The 20,061-nt window shown below is 38.8% G+C and overlaps 1 protein-coding gene across 16 annotated transcripts in view; it reads left to right on the top strand.

The window, feature by feature from the left end:
* kcnt1b (potassium sodium-activated channel subfamily T member 1b) overlaps window positions 1-20,061 on the top strand; it is a 53,266-nt gene that overhangs the window by 10,608 nt on the left and 22,597 nt on the right. For 11 of the 16 annotated variants that reach the window (XM_072432439.1, XM_072432437.1, XM_072432440.1 and 8 more), the window contains exons 4-5: window positions 10,991-11,029; window positions 16,768-16,847. In XM_072432439.1, the coding sequence (XP_072288540.1) occupies window positions 10,991-11,029; window positions 16,768-16,847 (119 nt within the window). Of the gene's footprint in view, window positions 1-5,278; window positions 5,554-10,990; window positions 11,030-16,767; window positions 16,848-20,061 lie in introns of those variants that run through there. The other 5 variants (XM_072432443.1, XM_072432432.1, XM_072432442.1 and 2 more) reach the window with 3 other exon arrangements.

The following is a 20,061-nucleotide window of genomic DNA, read 5'->3' as shown; positions in this document are numbered from 1 at the left end:
AATGGGAGTCCAACCGAATTAAAAGTCCTTATATATGGAGCAGGACTTACCTGTATGTGTTGCATGTATGTTCCTTTGTGTGCACTTAAAAACACGTGTTAAGAGAACTCATTTATAATCAGATTTAAATAATTGAGCTTGCAGCCATTTCAGTGTCTTTGTGTAAAATTGCTCTGCCTGAAAAGGCCAACTCTCCGTGGACAGGCAATTAAAGGTAGCCTTCAATAGAGTAATTGCCATGTGCTAATGCTGAAAAAAATACACCCTTTTTCACACCTTTTAAACTTTGTGGGTCTATGTATATCTATCTGCAGTATTTGGATTTATGTCATTTTTGTCCTTTTGTCCCTTCACTCAAATTGTTATGAGACATATAGACATTAGAGCTTGGCATTGCCAAGACCGTATACATATCCCGATACATGTATATCCCGAAACAATTCCTTCATTATGATATGTTTCCTGATACATTTTTGAAAAAAGGGTATTAAAAAGTTACCAAATGGGTCATTTTTTACTCAGGATGAGAAAATGTATGACATTTCATGTTTCTCCACAAAGCACTTATCTATAAATCCATCATGCTCTAATAACTTCATACATCCAACCAACTGATTCAAATAGAAATATATGGAACACATTCTTCTGATAATGTATTGCATTTTTCTTGCCAGACAGTTAACATGGTCTGAACATGCTGCAGCAGCAACCCTGAATTTGCATGTCTTCAGTGAAGTGGCTGTTTAGTCTCCCCTATGCACCGCTCTTTACAATTTTCTTCACTGCATTGGATAGAATGAACTACATTGCTTTGTTTCTGTGTCAGCATCTTGTCCTTAGGGTGAACCAGGTTTTGTCATAAAGTTGTCCTGGGACGACTGTTTAAAATAAAAAGGGATTTCATGCAATCTTTGTTAAAAAAGAAAGACCATCATTAAATAGGAAGGGGGGGTTAAGATTTAACCTCCCTGTTGTTTATAATGGAATTTTGAATCCCTGAAGAGGTAGACGCTCAGGGAATTTGGATGCTAATCAGTTTAAGCAGTGAGGAAAGAAAGTGTGAGTCTAGGACAATAGGAGGCTGATGGCCCATTAAATGACTATTAGAAAACAAAGAGACTAGTGCGATGTATGTAGATACATTTTTTTAACACAACCCTAATTATACTTATATCCAATATTTTGAGACCAGATTTATTTATTTTTTCTTCTTTTGGGACAGTGCATGTTAATGAACATACATGATACACATACTGTTAACACACCCGATTGTAGCCATGGGACAATTTTCATTCATCGTCCCAGCATACGCTATTTAATAGTATCAAATCAAAGAATCAGCAAAGAAGAAATGTTCTGTGTGGAGTTTGCATGTTCTCCTCGTGTTTGCGTAGGTTTCCTCCAGGTACTCCGGTATCCCCTACCACTAAAAACGTGCTGTGTGAGTGAATGCGGGACAATGGATGAAAATGAGCCCACAGCTAATCCGGCGTGTTTACATCATGTGTTTCAAATACCGGTAAATAAAAAAAAAAAATTGTTTTCTTATATTCTTTTGAAATGGCTCAGCTCTATTTGAAAGCAGCTCATGCAGGACTTTGGTAAAGGGGATTATATGTGCATCGCAGTTGTTCTGTTCCATTTGGTTTTAGCAGACCATGGCAATCAGGCAAATGTTTATTAATCAACAGCGCGGCCGTGGTTCAGCGGTGCAGGATATATTTTACACAGCAGCTCACGCCATCTGCTCAGCTCTTAGGTGATTACTTTGCTCCTGCAGTGTGAATGTTTGTGCTTTGATTTGTTGTAACTTATTCAAATAGATTATTCGCTCAGGTTTAAATCGAGTTTAAAGGTGGCTCTTGTGAGCTTTTAACAATGTTTTGTATTAGTCTTATTCTTTTATTCTTTATACCTTTTATTCTTATTATTCTATATTTGTACCTTTAGAACATAAATGTTGCCATTTGATGCATTATTCCTAAGTTAGCCTTTGGCTGAATCCCCCGGCAGTCCCCTGCAGGGAGAAGGACAACCATACATTAGACAAGACATAGACAAGTGTCTATTTACACATGTATTAAAACACACACAAAGAAATACACACATTCATACAGTTCATATTGAGCCAGTGCCAATGGGGCGTAGGAACTTTTAGGGTGTTTTATTGTCTTAAAAATCAATCAACAGTGATTTAATACAATGACCCTCTTTTTTATTCCATTGGAGTGTTATTCTTTCTTTCATTCTACAAACGGGTTTCCCACAAAGCTCAAAACAGTGTGAATGAACCCTCACTGGAATAAGACATTTTGTCCCTGTGATTTGTGCTGCAGTGGACTGAAAGATGGTAAATATGATGCTACGCTTTTGGCTGAGCAACTCGCTGAGAGTTTTTGGTTTATTCATGGGACGCTGGCCTGTTTCCTCTATTGTGGCCTGATAAAGAGTTGCGGCAGAAAATGTAGGACAGGTTTGTAACATCATAAAAAAATATTCAGTTTTATTTGTTCTCTCTGAAATTAAGCAAATCCAAGCTCACTAGTGTGGCTTTGCGACCAGGTTTGTCCAAAAATAATGCGTATTGCATAAAAGGAAAGTAGAATACATTTTGTATAATATTCTCTTTTATGTTTGGGGTACCCCACCTAAGGCCCAAAGTCACTGGGATAGGCTCCAGTCACCCGCGACCCCGAAAGGGAACAAGCGGTAGAAAATGGATGGATGGATGTTTGGGGTATTGCATAATCAATTGTAGTTTAAGATATGTTCCTAAAACTAAAGTATTCTATATGTCTATATGTCTGTATAACAACTGTTTTGTACAGAAACCTTTTAAACTGAAACTTTTTAAATACATTAAGTAAAGAGATGTTACCTTGTTGGTAATCTCCTTACTTATTGTCTTTAAAAATAATTTGTGGATATATCAAAAGACTGTTGGAGTTGGTAATAATATTTGTTCAGATAAAGGCTGCATAGATTTTGTTCATGTTTTTTCTTGCAATTTAAAGTATTCAGAATGATTGTATACTGAAGTTCAGCAGAAAAGTCACATTGTGCGTTTTAAATTACATTTCGCTAACCAATTTGTGTTGTTGATTTTTTGAAATATGTTATTGTTTGCAGTCGCTGTGGTTTTCTAATTGCAACCATTTATTTTGCTGTTTCAATTTGATCGTGATTAAATCTTTGAGCGTGAGGTAGGTAGTTCAGTGTGGTGTGTGCAGTGGTGAGTGTGTGAGCTCTCTCCCGTGTGTCACCATAAAGACAGACAGCTCGCCCACAGCAGTGTCAGCTCACTACACTTTAACAGAGGAAGCTCGATCACAGCTCTCCTCTCCCATCTGCACCCTTCATAGGGAGGAGCAGGATTTGTAAGGTCTTAACTTACAGTAGCTGTTAATTAATGCACTTCAATATCTGTTATCATGACAGGCCAAAGCATGACTAATGTGTTAATACATTGACTTCACATTCTGTAAGTGGAACTCAATCTACCTTACAACCTGATTCAATAGCTCTAAGTTAGTCATTCAATTTGATATGCCAGGAATCTCACAGAGAAATGCTTTCATATTCATTGATATGCACTCTACAAAATGCAGTTCTTCTGACAGCCTACATTTCAGCTGTTTTAGATCCATATTGTGGTTTACAATGAATAAAAGGATCTGAATGTGTGTGTATGACGTTTATTTAAGAACATTTTAACTTTTAATTGTGACTGCTCCTAAACTACCTTTTTACAACAGAACCTTAGCTTGTCTTTGCTGGACCAACCTACATCAACAGTAAATCATAGGTCACATGAAAATGACGCTGTTGCTCTCATTTACAAACAGTCTGGCCATGTGGGAATTCAGACTTCTCAGACCCTAGCTGCACTGAAAGATATGTGAGTTGGGAGTATGTGAGTAACACTCCTGGGTGTAGTATTAACTTTGTGCCAAATTATGCCGTTTCAAGGTGATTACGATGCTTAAAGTTAATAAATGCATGTGAAAAATAAAATAAAAATGAACTTTCTCCCTAAGGATGCACAACCTGCAATACCCCCTTTCACCACAGAGCGCCACTGTGCACAAATCATTATTCATCATATGCTTGAACTGTATGAGCATATGAGCAATGCATTTATCACTATTGGCATCTTACTCTCAACAATGAGTGGTATAAACTAAGCTTTACAAAGTGATTTAACTGCAGCACTCATCAAATGTATTCCCAAAGCACAGATAGTGAAACCTTTTTAGGTTATTGAGAATTGAGAGCCTTATGGACCGCAGTAAAGGTGCAGGTTAAGCGCCACTCACACATATTTATAGTAGCTCTGGTGTTGAGGCGTGGTGGATTATAACAGTTTGTAAACAGGCACTCTTTAATCCCTTGGTTTATCATGTTAGCAAAAGACTTTTTCAGAGGCTGAACTCAAAATGCTCCAAGTGATGATTGTGAAGTGATGGTGATGCTTCCTGAGTGCATTGTGAACGGAGCAGCAGTGGAGCAGAGGAGAAATTAAATATTTCAATTGGGCCTGTTATTGAATAAACAGGAAAGGGGCAATCAGGGTCACAAAAAATAATTTAGCTTCATGTCTGGCCACTCTAAATTAACAAATCCATTCACCAATTTCGGTGCGGTTTCTTTTTGGCGCAGTAGAATGCATTCTGACTCTGTAAAGGCCAATAAAGAGCTACTCAAACTACTATGTATTGGCTACTGTGAGACTTAGGTGGGTGTTTGTTGCACATACATTATAAACCATTATCACAGGCCATTTAATGTACAGATGTGTGGTCATGGATGTACATTTGCCTGATTCAGCATAGGATTAATAAAACGTTTGGGGCTTCATTATTGTTATTTGTGTGTCTTTATTGCTGGGACATTTGGAATCATGTTAATTAGGCCTACTGTTTGGGAAACTTTGATTTCATGCACGAGCACATGATACAATGCCTCTATAAGCAGTGGAGTTGTAGATTGTATGCAAAGTAGCCCGTGTTGGAGATGACATGGCAATAATGCTCATTTGTTTGTGGCTTTGTGGATTTGCACTGTTCCTGTCGCAGTCGTGTTGTTCTGCAATGGGCAGTTCTCATTCACATCAGTCAGGACCTGTTCGATCCCCTGACTCTGAGATCGAGGCTGATGATAGTGGTTACATAACCGCGCCCCGCTGGGCTGGTTCAACGCCTTGACGCTTCGAGACCTCACATCCCACGTACCGAAAACAGAGAGTGCCACCGGTGTGTGCGCGTGTGAGAGCAGCAGCCCGTGATGCAGCAGCGGCGGCAGAGAGGAGGAGGGAAACCGCGCGAGTAGAAGAGGATGCAGCGGCGCGCGTTGTGACAGAGGCAAAGAGACGCACTGCCTCTCGCGCGCGGGGAAACACAGAGCCATGGCCGGAGCCAAGCTCACCCCGTCACCCTCAGAGATCGACCCGGACGTGAAGACCGATGTGCAGAAAAGCTCCTCGGAGCCCACCTGGGTGCATCCCTCCTGCTCGCTCCGGACCATGGCTTCTTTTGGGAGCGATGCCGGCCAAAGGTAGCTGACGTAGATCCGCACAAGTCGCATGTTTTCTCAATGCAGCTTACGCACAGCAGTCGCGCAGACGCAACGAGCACATCGCACAAAGTCTGTAATAACTTGAGTGGTGATGATCCCGGGGCATAAGTTGAGCATGAGCATAATCCTGCCCGCTAATTTATGTGAGATTGTGGCAGAGATTCGGAGCCTGTGAGTGATGCTGGGATGTGACCTGAGCCACGCGCTGCGCTTTTTATCTGTCACATTGGTCAGTGACGAGCGGGCGATTTTACAGCTTCTTGAGCTGTCAGTCATCTCAGCATCACTCCAGTTATTTAATGGCTGCAGTCTAAGTCATTACATAATGCCATAGATGCTGCATTCCCATTACAGTTTTATGAATGCCCGGATTCTGTTTTCTATGAAATGGACTTAGTGCTGTAAATAAAACCGCAAGTGCAAACCATGGGTATTTAGCTTGACATGCCAGTGAAGGCAGTGTGTACTGAAACATGTCTGCAGGAGGGCTGGAACACAAAGCAGCAGATTGGTCAGGTGTACAGAATATAATAGCTTTAAATAGACTGCTGAAAATGCTGCGTCTCACATTTGATCATTTCTGAGCTGAACGCACAGGATTTTAATGCTGCATGTCATATTGGCTCTCGGTATGTTATGTATGGATGTTTTCTGTATGTATGGATGTAGTGGATGTATGGATGTAGTGGACAAGGCTAGACAGACCAGATCGTGGTGGAACTCATAACAACTTAAGACTGTTTATTGTCACAATATTGGCACCCAGAATGCACCTGACGGGACCAGCACAAACTAAAAGAATGTGGCGTTCGGCTTGATTTCAGAGTCAGTTTTCAGCCAACATTTTGCTGTGCCTGTTTTCTATTTGGAACCACAGATGTTTACCTCTCAGCTGACTTCACAGACTTCACACAATATTTAAATGTCAGCTTAGGCTCTGGCATTGATGTCATTCTATACATTGTTTCCTTGGGGCATTTATTGTTTCAATTAGAATAACTCGGAAGACGATTTATTTATTTTTTCATCCATTGTCAATATTAACATTTATATTGTCATTAACATAACAATCCAAAGAATCGCAATGACATGAATCATTATTTACATTATTAATTCCCTTGTGGCTTTGGGGCATCTGTGAGCGGTGCTGACAGTGATGGGAGGAGGGATTTTAAAATAGTGATGTGTTCTCAAAAAACTAATATTTTCTTGGTCTGATCCAATTTTGATTTAATGTAATATGGAATTTACAAAACATCTGCAAATGTAATTCAAACAACAATCATCTTGGCACCATGATTAAAAGTTTAACTGCGCCAACAACAAACATTAATAATAATTGGCAAAATTCTCTCAATTGATGAATGTTTGCAAATTTGGTTTTAAGGGTTTTCACATTCATCTATTTGTTTGTGGCTGAAAGGGAATGTGTGATGTATGATCGGCGGAAAGTGGAAACCATAATGTAGTCAAAAATGATTTATCACTAAACTAGCTTCAAGTTTAATGCATTAATAGCAGAACACACCTGGACGAATGAGGGATTACACCGACATATTTAATGCATTAATGTAGAAACTGGAAATTATGGCAAATAGAAAGAAAACAATACCATTTTTCAATTCAGGCTTGTATTATTAATTTTACCAACACGAACAAGACACACTTTTAGTCAATGCCATTTAACACAAAACATTCCAATATTTACCTCTATAATCCTAACCCTTTTATTGGCAAGAGAGGAGTGTATCTCAATTTGAATAAAAAATGATTCAGTGCTCAGCCTTTGTAACGTAAAGATTTCATATTCTACAGATCAGATTTTAGATTTGTCAAAGTGTCTTCATAGAGCTGTCTTGTACATGTTATATTTGAACAAACTTTCAGCTGCTGATCAGGGCCAAGGCGCTTACCACACACAGGGTTTGTGTCTCTGCAGTTAATGACTTTGGTGATATGGAAAATCAATACACTGACCAATTGAAAGCAACTGCTCATAATGTTAAAATTCAATGGATTTAAACAACACCCCCTGACAGTTTGGCTTGTGATTGACAGCAGAGACTAATCGTGTTGTCTTTCAGAAAAAAATCAACAATAGTAGGAGATAAACTTACATTTTTGTGTTGGCTTGGGGCTTCTTTAGACCCTTTGACTTTCGTTAAATCAGAAGAAGCCATTTGTCTCAATAATTAACAAAAACAACAACAGATGCAGTTACAATATATTGCATTTCCTGAAACAGGGTTTAAATAGCAAATTTGCATGATTGTAAATTACGAACACGCAGATCTAAATGAAGTATGATATTCTCAGGCGATCTCAGGTGCATGTGCAGCTCTGCAGGTCGAGCAGCCGTGAAGACCTATGATAATTGAATTGCTTCATTGCCATGGTGATGGTGGACTTTTGCTGAAGCTTGAACGTTTTGAATAGCATCTGTGCACCTGTCTATCTCATGGTGCTCATTGCTATGATGGAGTTAGCATTATTTTAAACTCATGTTGTCAAAAGAGGTGGCCAATCCACTCACTTAACTTACGCAGCTTTAGACTTAAACCATTTAAAATCCTTGGTTTGGACTTTAATTCCTTAATTGTTTCATTTGCCTTCACTGTTTCAAATTACCCTGCATTTTGCTTCATGGTGCTACTTCAATTTTTTACAGTGCACAGCTGTCAAAAAAAGGGAAATATTTAATTAAATTTGCATTGATACCTGACTTATTCTCTGTTTAGTTTAAACTAATGGGCTAAGCAAAGATCTGACTTGCATGTTTGAAATACACTGATTTGCTTAATAATTCCAGTATGTTGAACATGTTCTTCTATTTGTAGAAGGCCTAATTAACACTTTCATTTAGATGGTGAAGCGATAATCGCTGGCTTGAGTGCATTCTCTCTTGGGTAGTTATTATACTAAATCAAAGCATGTTTCGCTTGAATCTGGATTCTAATAGGATGCTTGAATGCAAATTTAAATGATTCAAATATGTTCATAAAATGAAACCTGTTGCTCTGTTGCTAATCCAGGTTGTGTTACTATGGAAACCACTAGGTGCACACAGACCATGTTCTGGTTGTCCTCCTGGAGGAGATCAGACTTTGAAGAAACATTTTTTTCAGTTAATGTAGACGTCCGACTTGAATTAAAGAATAAACCCAAGGAGGGGCTTAATGCATGATTTTCTACTTTTTGTCTACTTTGACATTAGCTCTGTTTAAACGTTAGCAGCATTAGCATAACCATGCAGTTATAACAGCAGACGCTCAACGGCAGCATAGGAGCAGCTTCAGCAGAGAACACAATGAGGCTGTCGGATATTAAACTTTATCCGGACACTGAGGGTCCCTGCTTAAACTCTTTTGTAACCCCAGATCTGTCTACCTGTGTACCATTTTTTCAGACAAATTCACAAAAGTACAGACATTCATCCCCTTATTTAGAAATGTATTAATCTGCTCTTTTTCAGCATTCTTTCTTATTATAAACAATACATTCAATATGCATAACATTCTAAATATCATCAATAATCAGCCCCCCTTCTGGTGTTACTTAATTCATAAGAATCTAGGATGAGAGGTGAAATGTCTTCTGTTCAAACAAATACTACTTTTGCGAGTTTGCAAATGCATAAGATATTGAATGTAATAAACATAAGAGAACTACATACATTTAACAAATATTGTGGTCAAATTTCAGCACATGTTATGTAATGCATTTTTACTGATAATCTTTCAAAATAGGGTTGTGTGCTGGCTTTCCTACCTTACCTACCTGCCTTTTGTGAGTGGCAATGACACTGGCATTAGCTGGACTCCAGTGCAGATAGCAGCTTGGGAACTACAAATCCCATCATCCTTGAAACTGCGGCAGAGATGCATGCGTGCACTGGCTTGTCTGTCCGGTCCTGGAGGAAGCTCTCTGTAAATGTAATTGCAGGCATTAGTTTGGAAGTGCAGTCCGTTTCACTTGTTGTGGAAGCGCGTACATCGGCTGTGGAGAGGTGAGGATGACAAAGGTCTTTTTTTATCTATGGCTGTGGATTGTTGTCTATGTGTGAAGGTCAGGGTGACAGATGACTATTACAAGTTTAAAAGCATGTTTGCGGTGTTGGGATGAAGAGAGGATGGGAGTGTATCAGTTTCAATCAGAGTGATGAATGTTCACTGCTTGTTCTCACTGTGTGAAGCTCTTAGCAGTCGATAGCATCTGCTTCACGTCTTTATAGCTTAATTAAGGCTCTGGGTTCACAACGGCGGTCACAGTTTGGCTCAACACACTGGCTCGACAATTAAAATCATATTTGGGTATGTTACAATATTAATTAATCAATTAATTATTGTAAAATAATTTGCATTGAGAGCATGGTAAGCTCCTTCAATAATTTAGCATTCATCATTTTAGCTATAGTTTATCCAGAAGAAAAGACTTTTCAGATCTATCAAAGATATTTATCTCAGAGATACTTATTAGTGCTTTCTTTGGATAAGTCGAATCATGATAAATGACTTCCCCGTACAATCATCGACTTCAATAGTATGCACAGAGTGTGTGTTATGGTCCATTAGCGAAAGCTAAAGGTCTAATAAGATAAGATAAGATAAGATAAGATAATCCTTTATTGTCCCACATGGGGAAATTTCATTGGATAATCCATTAGAATTTCAACTTGTCATAACTATGAATATTGAAGAGTTCCTGATGTTTTGCTTGTCATAGTTGCTAATCATCAAAATAATAATGTTGACACATTGTGGAAGACATTGTCTGACGTTGTGACAGGAGATAGTATTGGTCATTAACAAGAGCGTTCACTTCATCAAAACAACTTCCTCCATTTCTACAACATTTTCTGTATTCCACAATAATTATTTATTTCAAACTCCAAAATGCTTGTATTTAACCTTTGATCAGCTAATCAGTTCCTGTCTGTGGGTTGTATTATGGACATCTCACAGGCGAGAGGGCGTGTCTACTAATCCCATGGTTTGCACTGCAACAGCTTCTCTGTTGTTGCCTAAAGCTTTGTTCTTAACTTAAATGTGTTTTTGTTTTGCATGAACTGTACTTTTAGAGGAGCTTTTGAGGTGTTATTCTGTTCCTCTCCTCAATACAGTTCATATCCACTGTAATTGTGAACATTTACTTGCATTTGGAGTTGGACCACTGAAAGGTTGTGCATTTAGAAGACTCATCCATGATAATAATAATCCATTTAATATTGCATCACACGCCTGTCCCAGGGTCTTCTCACTGCATACGTCTCCATCTTGAGCTGGTCCACTCCAAAGCAAGTATTGCATTACAGTGTCCATGTTGTGTGCTAACTTTCCCTTCCTTTTTGACCTGCTTTCTCAACCCTGCTGCCTCTTAATGTTGTGCCTATATGTGTGTCCATGTGTGCTACGTCTAGGTATCAGGAAGAATACAGTATGGACTCTACTAATGCCCAGTAAGTCAATGGTAGCATCATGCTTGCATGGCATGAACTGTGTGATGTGGCAATAACATACACAGCCTTATTTTTTCAGTTAAGTGAAATCAAGGCAAATCAGAAATGCCCTTATGAATAATCCCCCTGGCTACCCTTATAACAGTTGTTGTCCCAAAAATAAATGTACTACTACTGTGTATTGATGACACAATGAATGCTGTAACGGTAGCCTTTGCGTTGAGTTTGTTGACACCCGGTGTTCTGTTCTGCACACGTCTTCACCTCGTCAGTGTGTTAGCGTAAACAGCTTTAATCATTTATTTTGATGATAGAATAATTATAAAACAACACTCATGTCAAATGCACTGTGCATGCTGTGCTGAGTCATAAGTTATTATGAGAAAAGGTTATTTTGAAATTTGTGAAAGTGAGAGTTGGACCATCTTTTTCCTCAGCTCTTCAGTACGTCCACCACAGCTCAGGTCTCTTGAGGGACACGTGCTGTTGGGCTGTTTGTCGACTGAGAATGGATTCTGACTCTGATCCTCTGGGACATACTAAGTGTGCAGTAAACCTGACATGCAAGTGTTTGAGTGTGAGCACTCAGTGGATTTATAACTCACTACATACTTGAACATTATTCCATGATTAAAGGCACGTAAATACTTTGCTCACATGTTTTTGTTGCATGATATGTTCTTGCTGTAACATTTCTGGTCAGCAGGAAGTCTCATTATACAGCAGCAAAATAAATTGCTCTAAAGTTTATTACATATTCAAATACAATGTAGAACTCCTTGAAGAGCACAGTCCAATCTCCAATTAGAGATAGGTGGTGTTATAATGGCTTATCCATAAAGCCACAAAGCACGTTACTGTGGTAACGATTCACGTAAAGATATTAATTCCATACATTATGAAACACAATCAAACCATTATTCAAATAGAAAGAGATACACTTAACTTAGCTTGCATAGTCATTAAAGCCAATAGATGGTTTTCTGCATTGTTCACGAAGAGAAGAGAGCAAAATTGTTGCAACATCATCGTGAGGCTTTTTATAGCCACATCAAACTTGTGAGCGTTTGATATTCATGTTATCGTAGTTCACAGTTCACAAGCAAAGTTTTAACAGAGAAACCACAAAGTGAGCCAGCTCATCGTTCATCACTTCCAGCGATGTCGAGATGTGAACGGGCGCCAGTCATAGCTGTGTTATACTTTGCTGCTGAATTGTGCTGATGGAACACTGACAGAATAAGGTTTATGTGAGTGACAATTCATCATAACAGCATCAAATGGTCAGAGCAAGTGAAATGTTGTGCACTGGCCAATTTCTGAATAATCTAGTTGGTCTATACCAGAGCTGCAATGAAAGCCTTGACATTTGAAAAGGATGTTATTTTCTACGCTTTTCTAACATGGAACACATAGGTCCAGCTTCATCAAAATGTACTCAATAATAATGATGAAATACTGTGTGGCAATAGTAACCTCTGGCTAATCATGTTTTTTAAAATGATATCATTTAGTAGACAGATGCATAATTTAGACGTTGATAAAGGTGAAATATAATGAACACAGTGATTTGATTGAGGAGGGTGCAGTGGATTTAGTCCAAAAGAGAATTTTGACAACCTTGGAAAACAAAGTGTGTAGAAAGAAGTAGAAGAAGTAGAAAAAAGTGTATAGGTCAAACTTGGCCTCAAAGCGTGTTCTTGGCTGGTGTTTTTCCCCTGTTCTTAATCCTGAGGGTAAAACTCAGTCCACTCAGAATCAGAAAAGGTTTTATTGCCTTTGTCAGTGAACGGAATTCACAAACTAGAAATGTCCTTTGGCAATATGGTGCGACATAAAACAATGAATAGTAATAATGAATATAAATTATGATCAAATAGAGACAGTCATAAAATAAGGTGTTAAAATCTCTTACGCGCTGTTTTCAGGGTGATTTGCAGAGTTTCTTGCGGCTCGTTCATTGTGCTGTATTTGTGTCCCACGACGAGCAGCGATGAGGTCAAACTGCTCTCCCGTGTTGAGCTTGTCTGGTTCATAGGCCTCCCAGGGCCCATTACCGAGTTTAGTCTGCCCCTGGCTTCACACAGAAGCTCCCAGACGTACCATGTGGTCACTGTACTTCACCGACAGAGTGATGGCAAAGTTACTCCACTTTGTTTGTTTGTGTGAGTAGAAGGTATAGGAAATATTGACAAATGAATATTTTTTTCTCTCTTTATATTTGTTCTTTAGGAGAACTGCTAAATTATAACATTGAATACATCATTAAGAGATTGATATTGCTAAATGTTATGCCATATTATGAAACTTGAAACAACGGTACAACAATAACATCCCCATGGAGAAAAGAAGGTCTCGTGCCCTCCACCTGAAAACCTTTGTAGTTTTTCTTTAAAGAAGACATCTTATGATATTTCAAGGAACACTCTTTAAGGTAACTCCAACTTATTACACTCAGAGTCTATAATTGTTTTTAATAATTTCAACTAAGTACAAGGATGCTGGTGGAAATAGGGGACACAGACAATACAGGATTAACAACATGAATCCATCCAAATATATCACTTGTAATAAGCTGAATAGTGAGGGAACAACGTTATGACATTAAAAACTCATGAAAGTCAATTTAGCATATGATACTTGAACCTCTCCTATAAAATGTACAGGCACATTTAGCACATATCTGATGAATCCATGGAATATCATCTGAACATTGTCGTAATGATAATAAAACACTTTGATGTTGAAATGTTCATTTTATTCAGGCAAAACGTCTGCAAACATGCTGCTTCTAGACCAGTTCAAAGTTTGTATTTTTTGCTATTCTGATACTTTTTTATGACACAACTCACATATCAGGTCAGAATGTTCTATTTTCAGTGAAGCTGAGAAAAGAGAGATTGAAGGAAGATGCAGCTTGTGATATGTGGGTGAGAGACGTAACTGAAATAGATTCAGTACAGTTTATTTTATCTAAGGCATTATGCTTAAAGTTTATATAATCCAATGCAGATGTTTAAAGCACTGTTTCTTTATCTTACAATCCGATCATGAGTCAACTTGATGGTCAGAGACAAGTGGACATTTACCATCTCTTGTAAAATTAATCATGTTATTGGGGAAGATGCTCTCTGTATAAAATGCGTTCCTTAACTTAATCATCCCTGAAACCGACCAACAGCTTCTGCGGTGGTTAACTCCTGTAAACTGCTTTCAGATCCTGTGCATTTCTGACATGCCGTAAGTTCATCCTCAAACTGTAGAACGTGAATCATTTATTCTGACCATTTGGAAAACAATTGAATATGGCATTACATTTTTGCTGTGCATTAATTAAACTAGTGTGCATATATGATTTATATATATTTATGTATATATATTTTTAGATTGTAACTTTAGTTTCTGGTCTTGTTCAAATGAAAGGAAGACCACAAGAAGCAGAGTTAGTTGAGCCACTTGCAGTCCATCTTGCTTTAGAGCTGCTGGTGGTAGAAAATGACTGCACTTGCTTAAAAGGTATCGCTTTAGTGCTGTGCTCTGTGGTACTCTGAATGGAAAGTAAATGTTAATGGCCCTATGCATTGTTAGGTAAATGAGACATAAAAAGTGTATGTGTTTATCAGTTGTTTTTGTTGTGGAAAGTTATAGAATTGATGATGATTGATAGAATACGCCATAAATAGATCATGTTAACAGCATTAAAGATCTCTGATGGAGGAAAGCTTTTCATCTTATTAGTGTCAGCGGCTTCAACATAACTGACTTTGAACCTGTCTTTGCATCAACTTAATTGCATTGGTGCACTTTAATTTGCCATTATAGGCAGAGATAGGAAGAGCAGTTATGGCATCATTATTACACGAGTGTATGACACACACACTATGGATGTAGTCTTTTTATAATTGAAATATTAACTTAAAGTAACTGATTCTAAAACAGAATGGACCGGTTCTAGTTTATAGCCCTCACAAACCCTTTGGCACATCACCACTTTTCACACATAATGGATTTTCTACGTCGACGTCGGGATAGGCCAGTTTATATAGGACTTCTGGGTAATTGCAGGTGTAGTAACACACAGCTAAATATTTGATGGGTTTTTTATTATTAAATTATTATATTTGGTTGTTTTTATTGCACTTAAAATCTCAGGAAAACATGCCTCCAACTGTGAGCGGGCTTGCATCTCCACAAACCTGATTTGTACTTGGTCTGTAGGAGTCTCCTCCTGCTTGTCTCCATGGAAATGTTGTTCACTTAGCGATAATATTCCACAGTATGGCATATGCCTACAGAATGTTCCAAAATATGTTTGTTTTTTTTAAATGAGAAAAAAGGTCCTGGCCCGGAGGCTCAATATATAGGTAGGACAGTCAAAGCGTGAAAGGGGGGGCATATATTTGGCAGGCAGCAAATTTCAAAGGCCTGACTTGAACCCATGACACCAGAGGCAGAAAACCACACATGTGCGACACTCTTAACCACTGCACCACCAGCAAAGCACACCTTTCATGCTCTATTTCCTTGGAATCATGCACATTCAGAAAGTTACAATACTGACTTTAATTTAACCAGAACAAAACATTTATATATTTAACCCCAAAACCCTCTCTGAAGTTCCAGTCTCAGGTTGTGTGGACCACGTAAACATGACCTTATGGATAAACAGTACATGCATTGCTTTGATGTTGGACCGACCAGCATCTGTTATCGACCACCTTATTCTGCGCCTTTAGCCTATATATTCACCGCTTCTTGGGTGAAGAGGCAGTTGAATCACATTGTGTTTATATAAGATCGAAGATGTTTCCTGGGGGCATGTAGTGTATTTTCATCTACAGCCTGTCACTATGTATAGATTATGAAGAAACATCTAATACTGGGTTGCTACAGCACACAACATCCACGTGACTCATTTCCTGTCACATTTCCTGCCTTGAAACCTATCTCCATGGAGATGTGAGTGGATGGGGAAGCTGGAGCTGAAATACTGCTGTTCTGCTCATCTCCTGCACCTACACATGTTTCTTCACAGCTCCCGATGGGGCTGTGTTGGTGACTCTAATTGCCTCTGTTCTTTCTGTGTTGTCTCTTACTAATTGCACCCTGTATTCACAAGGGATGATCCATGGTCCATAGTGTAACCACATAGCAATTACCATCTTAATAAGTCTCCATTCGACTCCAAAGCTTTTCTCAGAGGAATTGGTTGGTGAATAGGTGACAACTTTTCGCCACCAAAGTTGCTCTTTATGCTTTATGCCAAGTTGACCAAAATAGATGTGATCTGTTTGTAAAGAGCCGAGCCTTGTTCTTTTAACGTTCTAGCTGCATATGCATTGTGACTCAAATACAAGATTGAGTTCACAATACACATTTTAAACGTCAAGGTTTTAAATGTCAAGGAGGAGCATTTATATTTGACAACATTTTCAGATATTAACTGAGAAAAACAAGAACTAGCACATAAAGTTAGTGAATCGTCAAGGCTCTGGTGGTATATGTTCATAATTGGCTCAGTTACCAATTATGAACATATACCACTCATTTAGTTATGTGGCAATGTGGCTCACGAATTATAAATATAGACAGGCAAGGGGCATTTACAGTATGTAAAAGTGCATTATTAAACAGCTAGAGCGAACCAAGATTATAAAGTGCCACTGCAGCATATAAACTTGTTCATAATGTAAAAGTTTATACTGGTGACTTGCTGAGTAAGGCGTGTTTCTCCACAGGGTGCAAGTGGAGTTCTATGTCAACGAGAACACCTTCAAGGAGAGGCTGAAGCTCTTCTTTATCAAAAACCAAAGGTCAAGTAAGTAATAGACAAGACAACATTAAATTGACATTATTATTAGAAGCTTCACATGATGGTGGCCATACATGCTTGCCATGTGGCTTGTTTAGTTAAATCTCATCATAAGTCACTGTGCATTGTCCTTACATGGTGAAATTGTGAGGTGGAGGAGGCGTGACATGAGGCAGGATCATGTTTCATATTTCTGCTCCAAGTGTGATCCGTGAGGAGGAAATGACCCGCTTGAGTGCGTACGAAGGGTTTTATAAATCAGAATTTTTCTACGTACGTGAAGTTCGGGTTTTGTCCTCACATTCTCTTTTAGACAGAGTTTACAAGTGGCATCAGCTTGTCTCCATGGAGATAGACATGTAAAATGTCACTGAGCCACTTCCTCAAAAAATACAAACATATAAATGGCAATCTGCTGCTTGTTACAGTGAAATGTCACTATGAAGAGGCGGAGCTTATCAATTCTACAGTTTTGAACAGGAAGTCAATGGACCTGTTTCTATTATTAGGCTGTTTGAGATCAATATTGCGGTTTACAATGAATAAAATATAAAATGATAATCTACTTATCTGAAAGTTCAATACTATGTCCTTGGAAAAAATGCATGATAAGGCACCTTTAACACTACTGTGGAACATTTCAGGCAAAGCAGTGAAAGACCGAATAGTTCTGCTCTTTAATAGTTGGTGTAATATATATTTCCATCACCTTAATAAAATGCAGCTGCACTGGGCTTATTCCTCATTTTTACAAACCATAGATAGTGGCGGCTAATGATATATAGTAGTAATATATATTAGCGTTTTTTTAATGTCCAAAAGTTAAGTGTATAAATTCATATTTTAATACACATATAAAACTGAAATAATTCCACTTTTGGTGAGGGTAATACTATGACTTAGAGGCAGATACCATTTGTGAGAAAATACATTTGAGTGTAAAGAGCAAAACAAAAATATCAATAATACTGTATCTTATATAGTAGCAATTCCTACATTAAGAGAAAACACAAAAAATGTTGGTGCCTGTTTTATAAAACAGTACAGAAAATAAAACAAAAATATCAGCTTCTAAGCAGCATTAGTTAACCTGTGTATTCAGCGTTGGCATTATCCAGCGTAATAAACTCAAAAAAATGCTCCTGTTTGTGTGTTTGCTGTCAAGGTAACGGAGCACAATTGCTACACTGGTTTGACACGTCACATTTCTCATTGGCTCGGAATGATAAGAAATCAGCCGCTTGAACTTCATCACGAATATAGTTTTTGGTCACAGCCAGCAAACAGTCAGGAGCTCATTCTGAGTCATTTTGGACGTGCCTTTGTCAAAAGACGCATTTCTGCGTAGAGTTGACGGAGAAGCATCAGCCTTGAGGTGCGTGCGCCTGCTGCGCTGTGTCTCCAGCGTTAACAGCGTTAACAGCGTAGCTCGTAAACACACTACGCCTAAATCATCGCCCATTTTAGACAGTTTTACTGTGGGTTTTCTCACAGTGACTGATTTGATTGGCTCAATATTCCAATTGCTTTTCTACCAGGCTCATGGGTGATTTTCAAACAGCCCCACAGCTTACGTCGGACACTTTGTCACACAGCAGACGGCAGACAAAGTATCCTATATATCAGGGGTGGGCAAACTACGCTACTTGCCTGGATTCGAATATGGCCTTTGGAGGAAAATAATTGCCCACCCCTGCTATATATACATTTTGAATTATTTTACATATTTAAACCAATCATAATATAACATAATTCTGAACAAATTATATTGTTTTTAGACAAAAAAAAATTGTTGAATACCATTTGACATAATTGGCTGATAGACAAGAGGGGCGTCGCCCTTAATGGACCAGCCACCACTGGTAATACTGGATATTTATGAAACCTGCATATGACTAGAGTGGGTCTGGATGACTTGAATACAGTCTGTTGTTTTCTCATTTTGAACCGCTCAGCCCAGATGCCATGCCATAAACAGATAAAATAGACAAACACTATTATGTGAGCTAAATGAACATGAGCAAAACGTAGATGATGGTGATGACGCACAACCAGTTCTGTTACCAGCAAGAGTTTAATTATTCCATTATCCCCCTCATTGTACATTGCTAGCTTTTGGGTGTGCACACTGTCAAGAGGAACATTGCATTAGCAGATACTGACAAGGAAATTGTGGAGAGCGACATTGCAAAGTAGTCGGGAAATTTAACAAGCCTTATGCCCCAAGCAGAAATTAGTAGCTAGTGTTTGTAGGTAATTGCATTAACGTGTCCTTTGCACTGACAGGACCTGGCTGCTTGTTCTTCCACCTGTCAATGTCACTATCAATATATAGCCTAAAACACAAGACATCACAATCTAATGAAAATGTCACCCATTGCTGCCAGCGTTTGTAGATCTGTTTGTTTGCTCTCTTTTTTTCCACGCCTTGGTCTGGTCCTGGTGTGAGACCAGTTTAGTCTTGATATGGACTTGGTTTGGTTTTGTCTCGTCCGACTTGAGTGCCAGGTTTAGTCTCAGTTTTGATGTGGTGTGTGCAAGTGTGAGCGCACACTTTAACATTGATGTTATTCCAAAAATTATACTCAGATATGAATCTAAACTAAGACTAGTATTGTAACTAGATACTTATTCAAACAAGTATCAATACTGGAAAAAAGTCACATAAATTGGACCTTTACTGAATAGTTTTAGAATTCTCTTTATCCCTTTCATTACCCACATAAAGCGCAGTGTTATGTGGGTGATGCCCTCAAGTGCTCCGAGGGCACCAAGTGCTCCGAGGGCACCAACCTGACCGGACACTTTGGATTGAATGACATTATTTGTGCAGCAGCTGCAAAAGGGACACTTTTGCAATCACACTGGAGGCATGAAGTAGGCATACTCATTTAGTTCTTTATCATTTCAAAACCAACTCTCGAGTGACGTCGCCTCTCTCTCTCTCTCTCTCTCTCTCTCTCTCTCTCTCTCTCTCTCTCTCTCTCTCTCTCTCTCGCCAAAGCGAGACGGTCAAAACGGTCTTTAGATGATACAAATTATGCTCATGTTCAGCTGGCACGGCAAACCACGTGGCGCATGCAAAAAATAACACTGCCTGTAGTGTTTATAGAGCTTCGATCTGTTCTGCAGAAGAGCTGGAGAAGTGACCTGGTGATGCTGGAGCAGGGGCGGAGCAGGGACATTTAGGGACTGTGGGGGGTTGACGTTAAATTGAATT

Source organism: Eucyclogobius newberryi, unplaced genomic scaffold (genome assembly GCF_026437365.1).
Source record: "Eucyclogobius newberryi isolate DKJ021-1_F unplaced genomic scaffold, fEucNew1.0.hap1 SCAF_6, whole genome shotgun sequence".
Taxonomy (NCBI): domain Eukaryota; kingdom Metazoa; phylum Chordata; class Actinopteri; order Gobiiformes; family Gobiidae; genus Eucyclogobius; species Eucyclogobius newberryi.
This window is presented reverse-complemented; position numbering and strand designations above follow the sequence as displayed.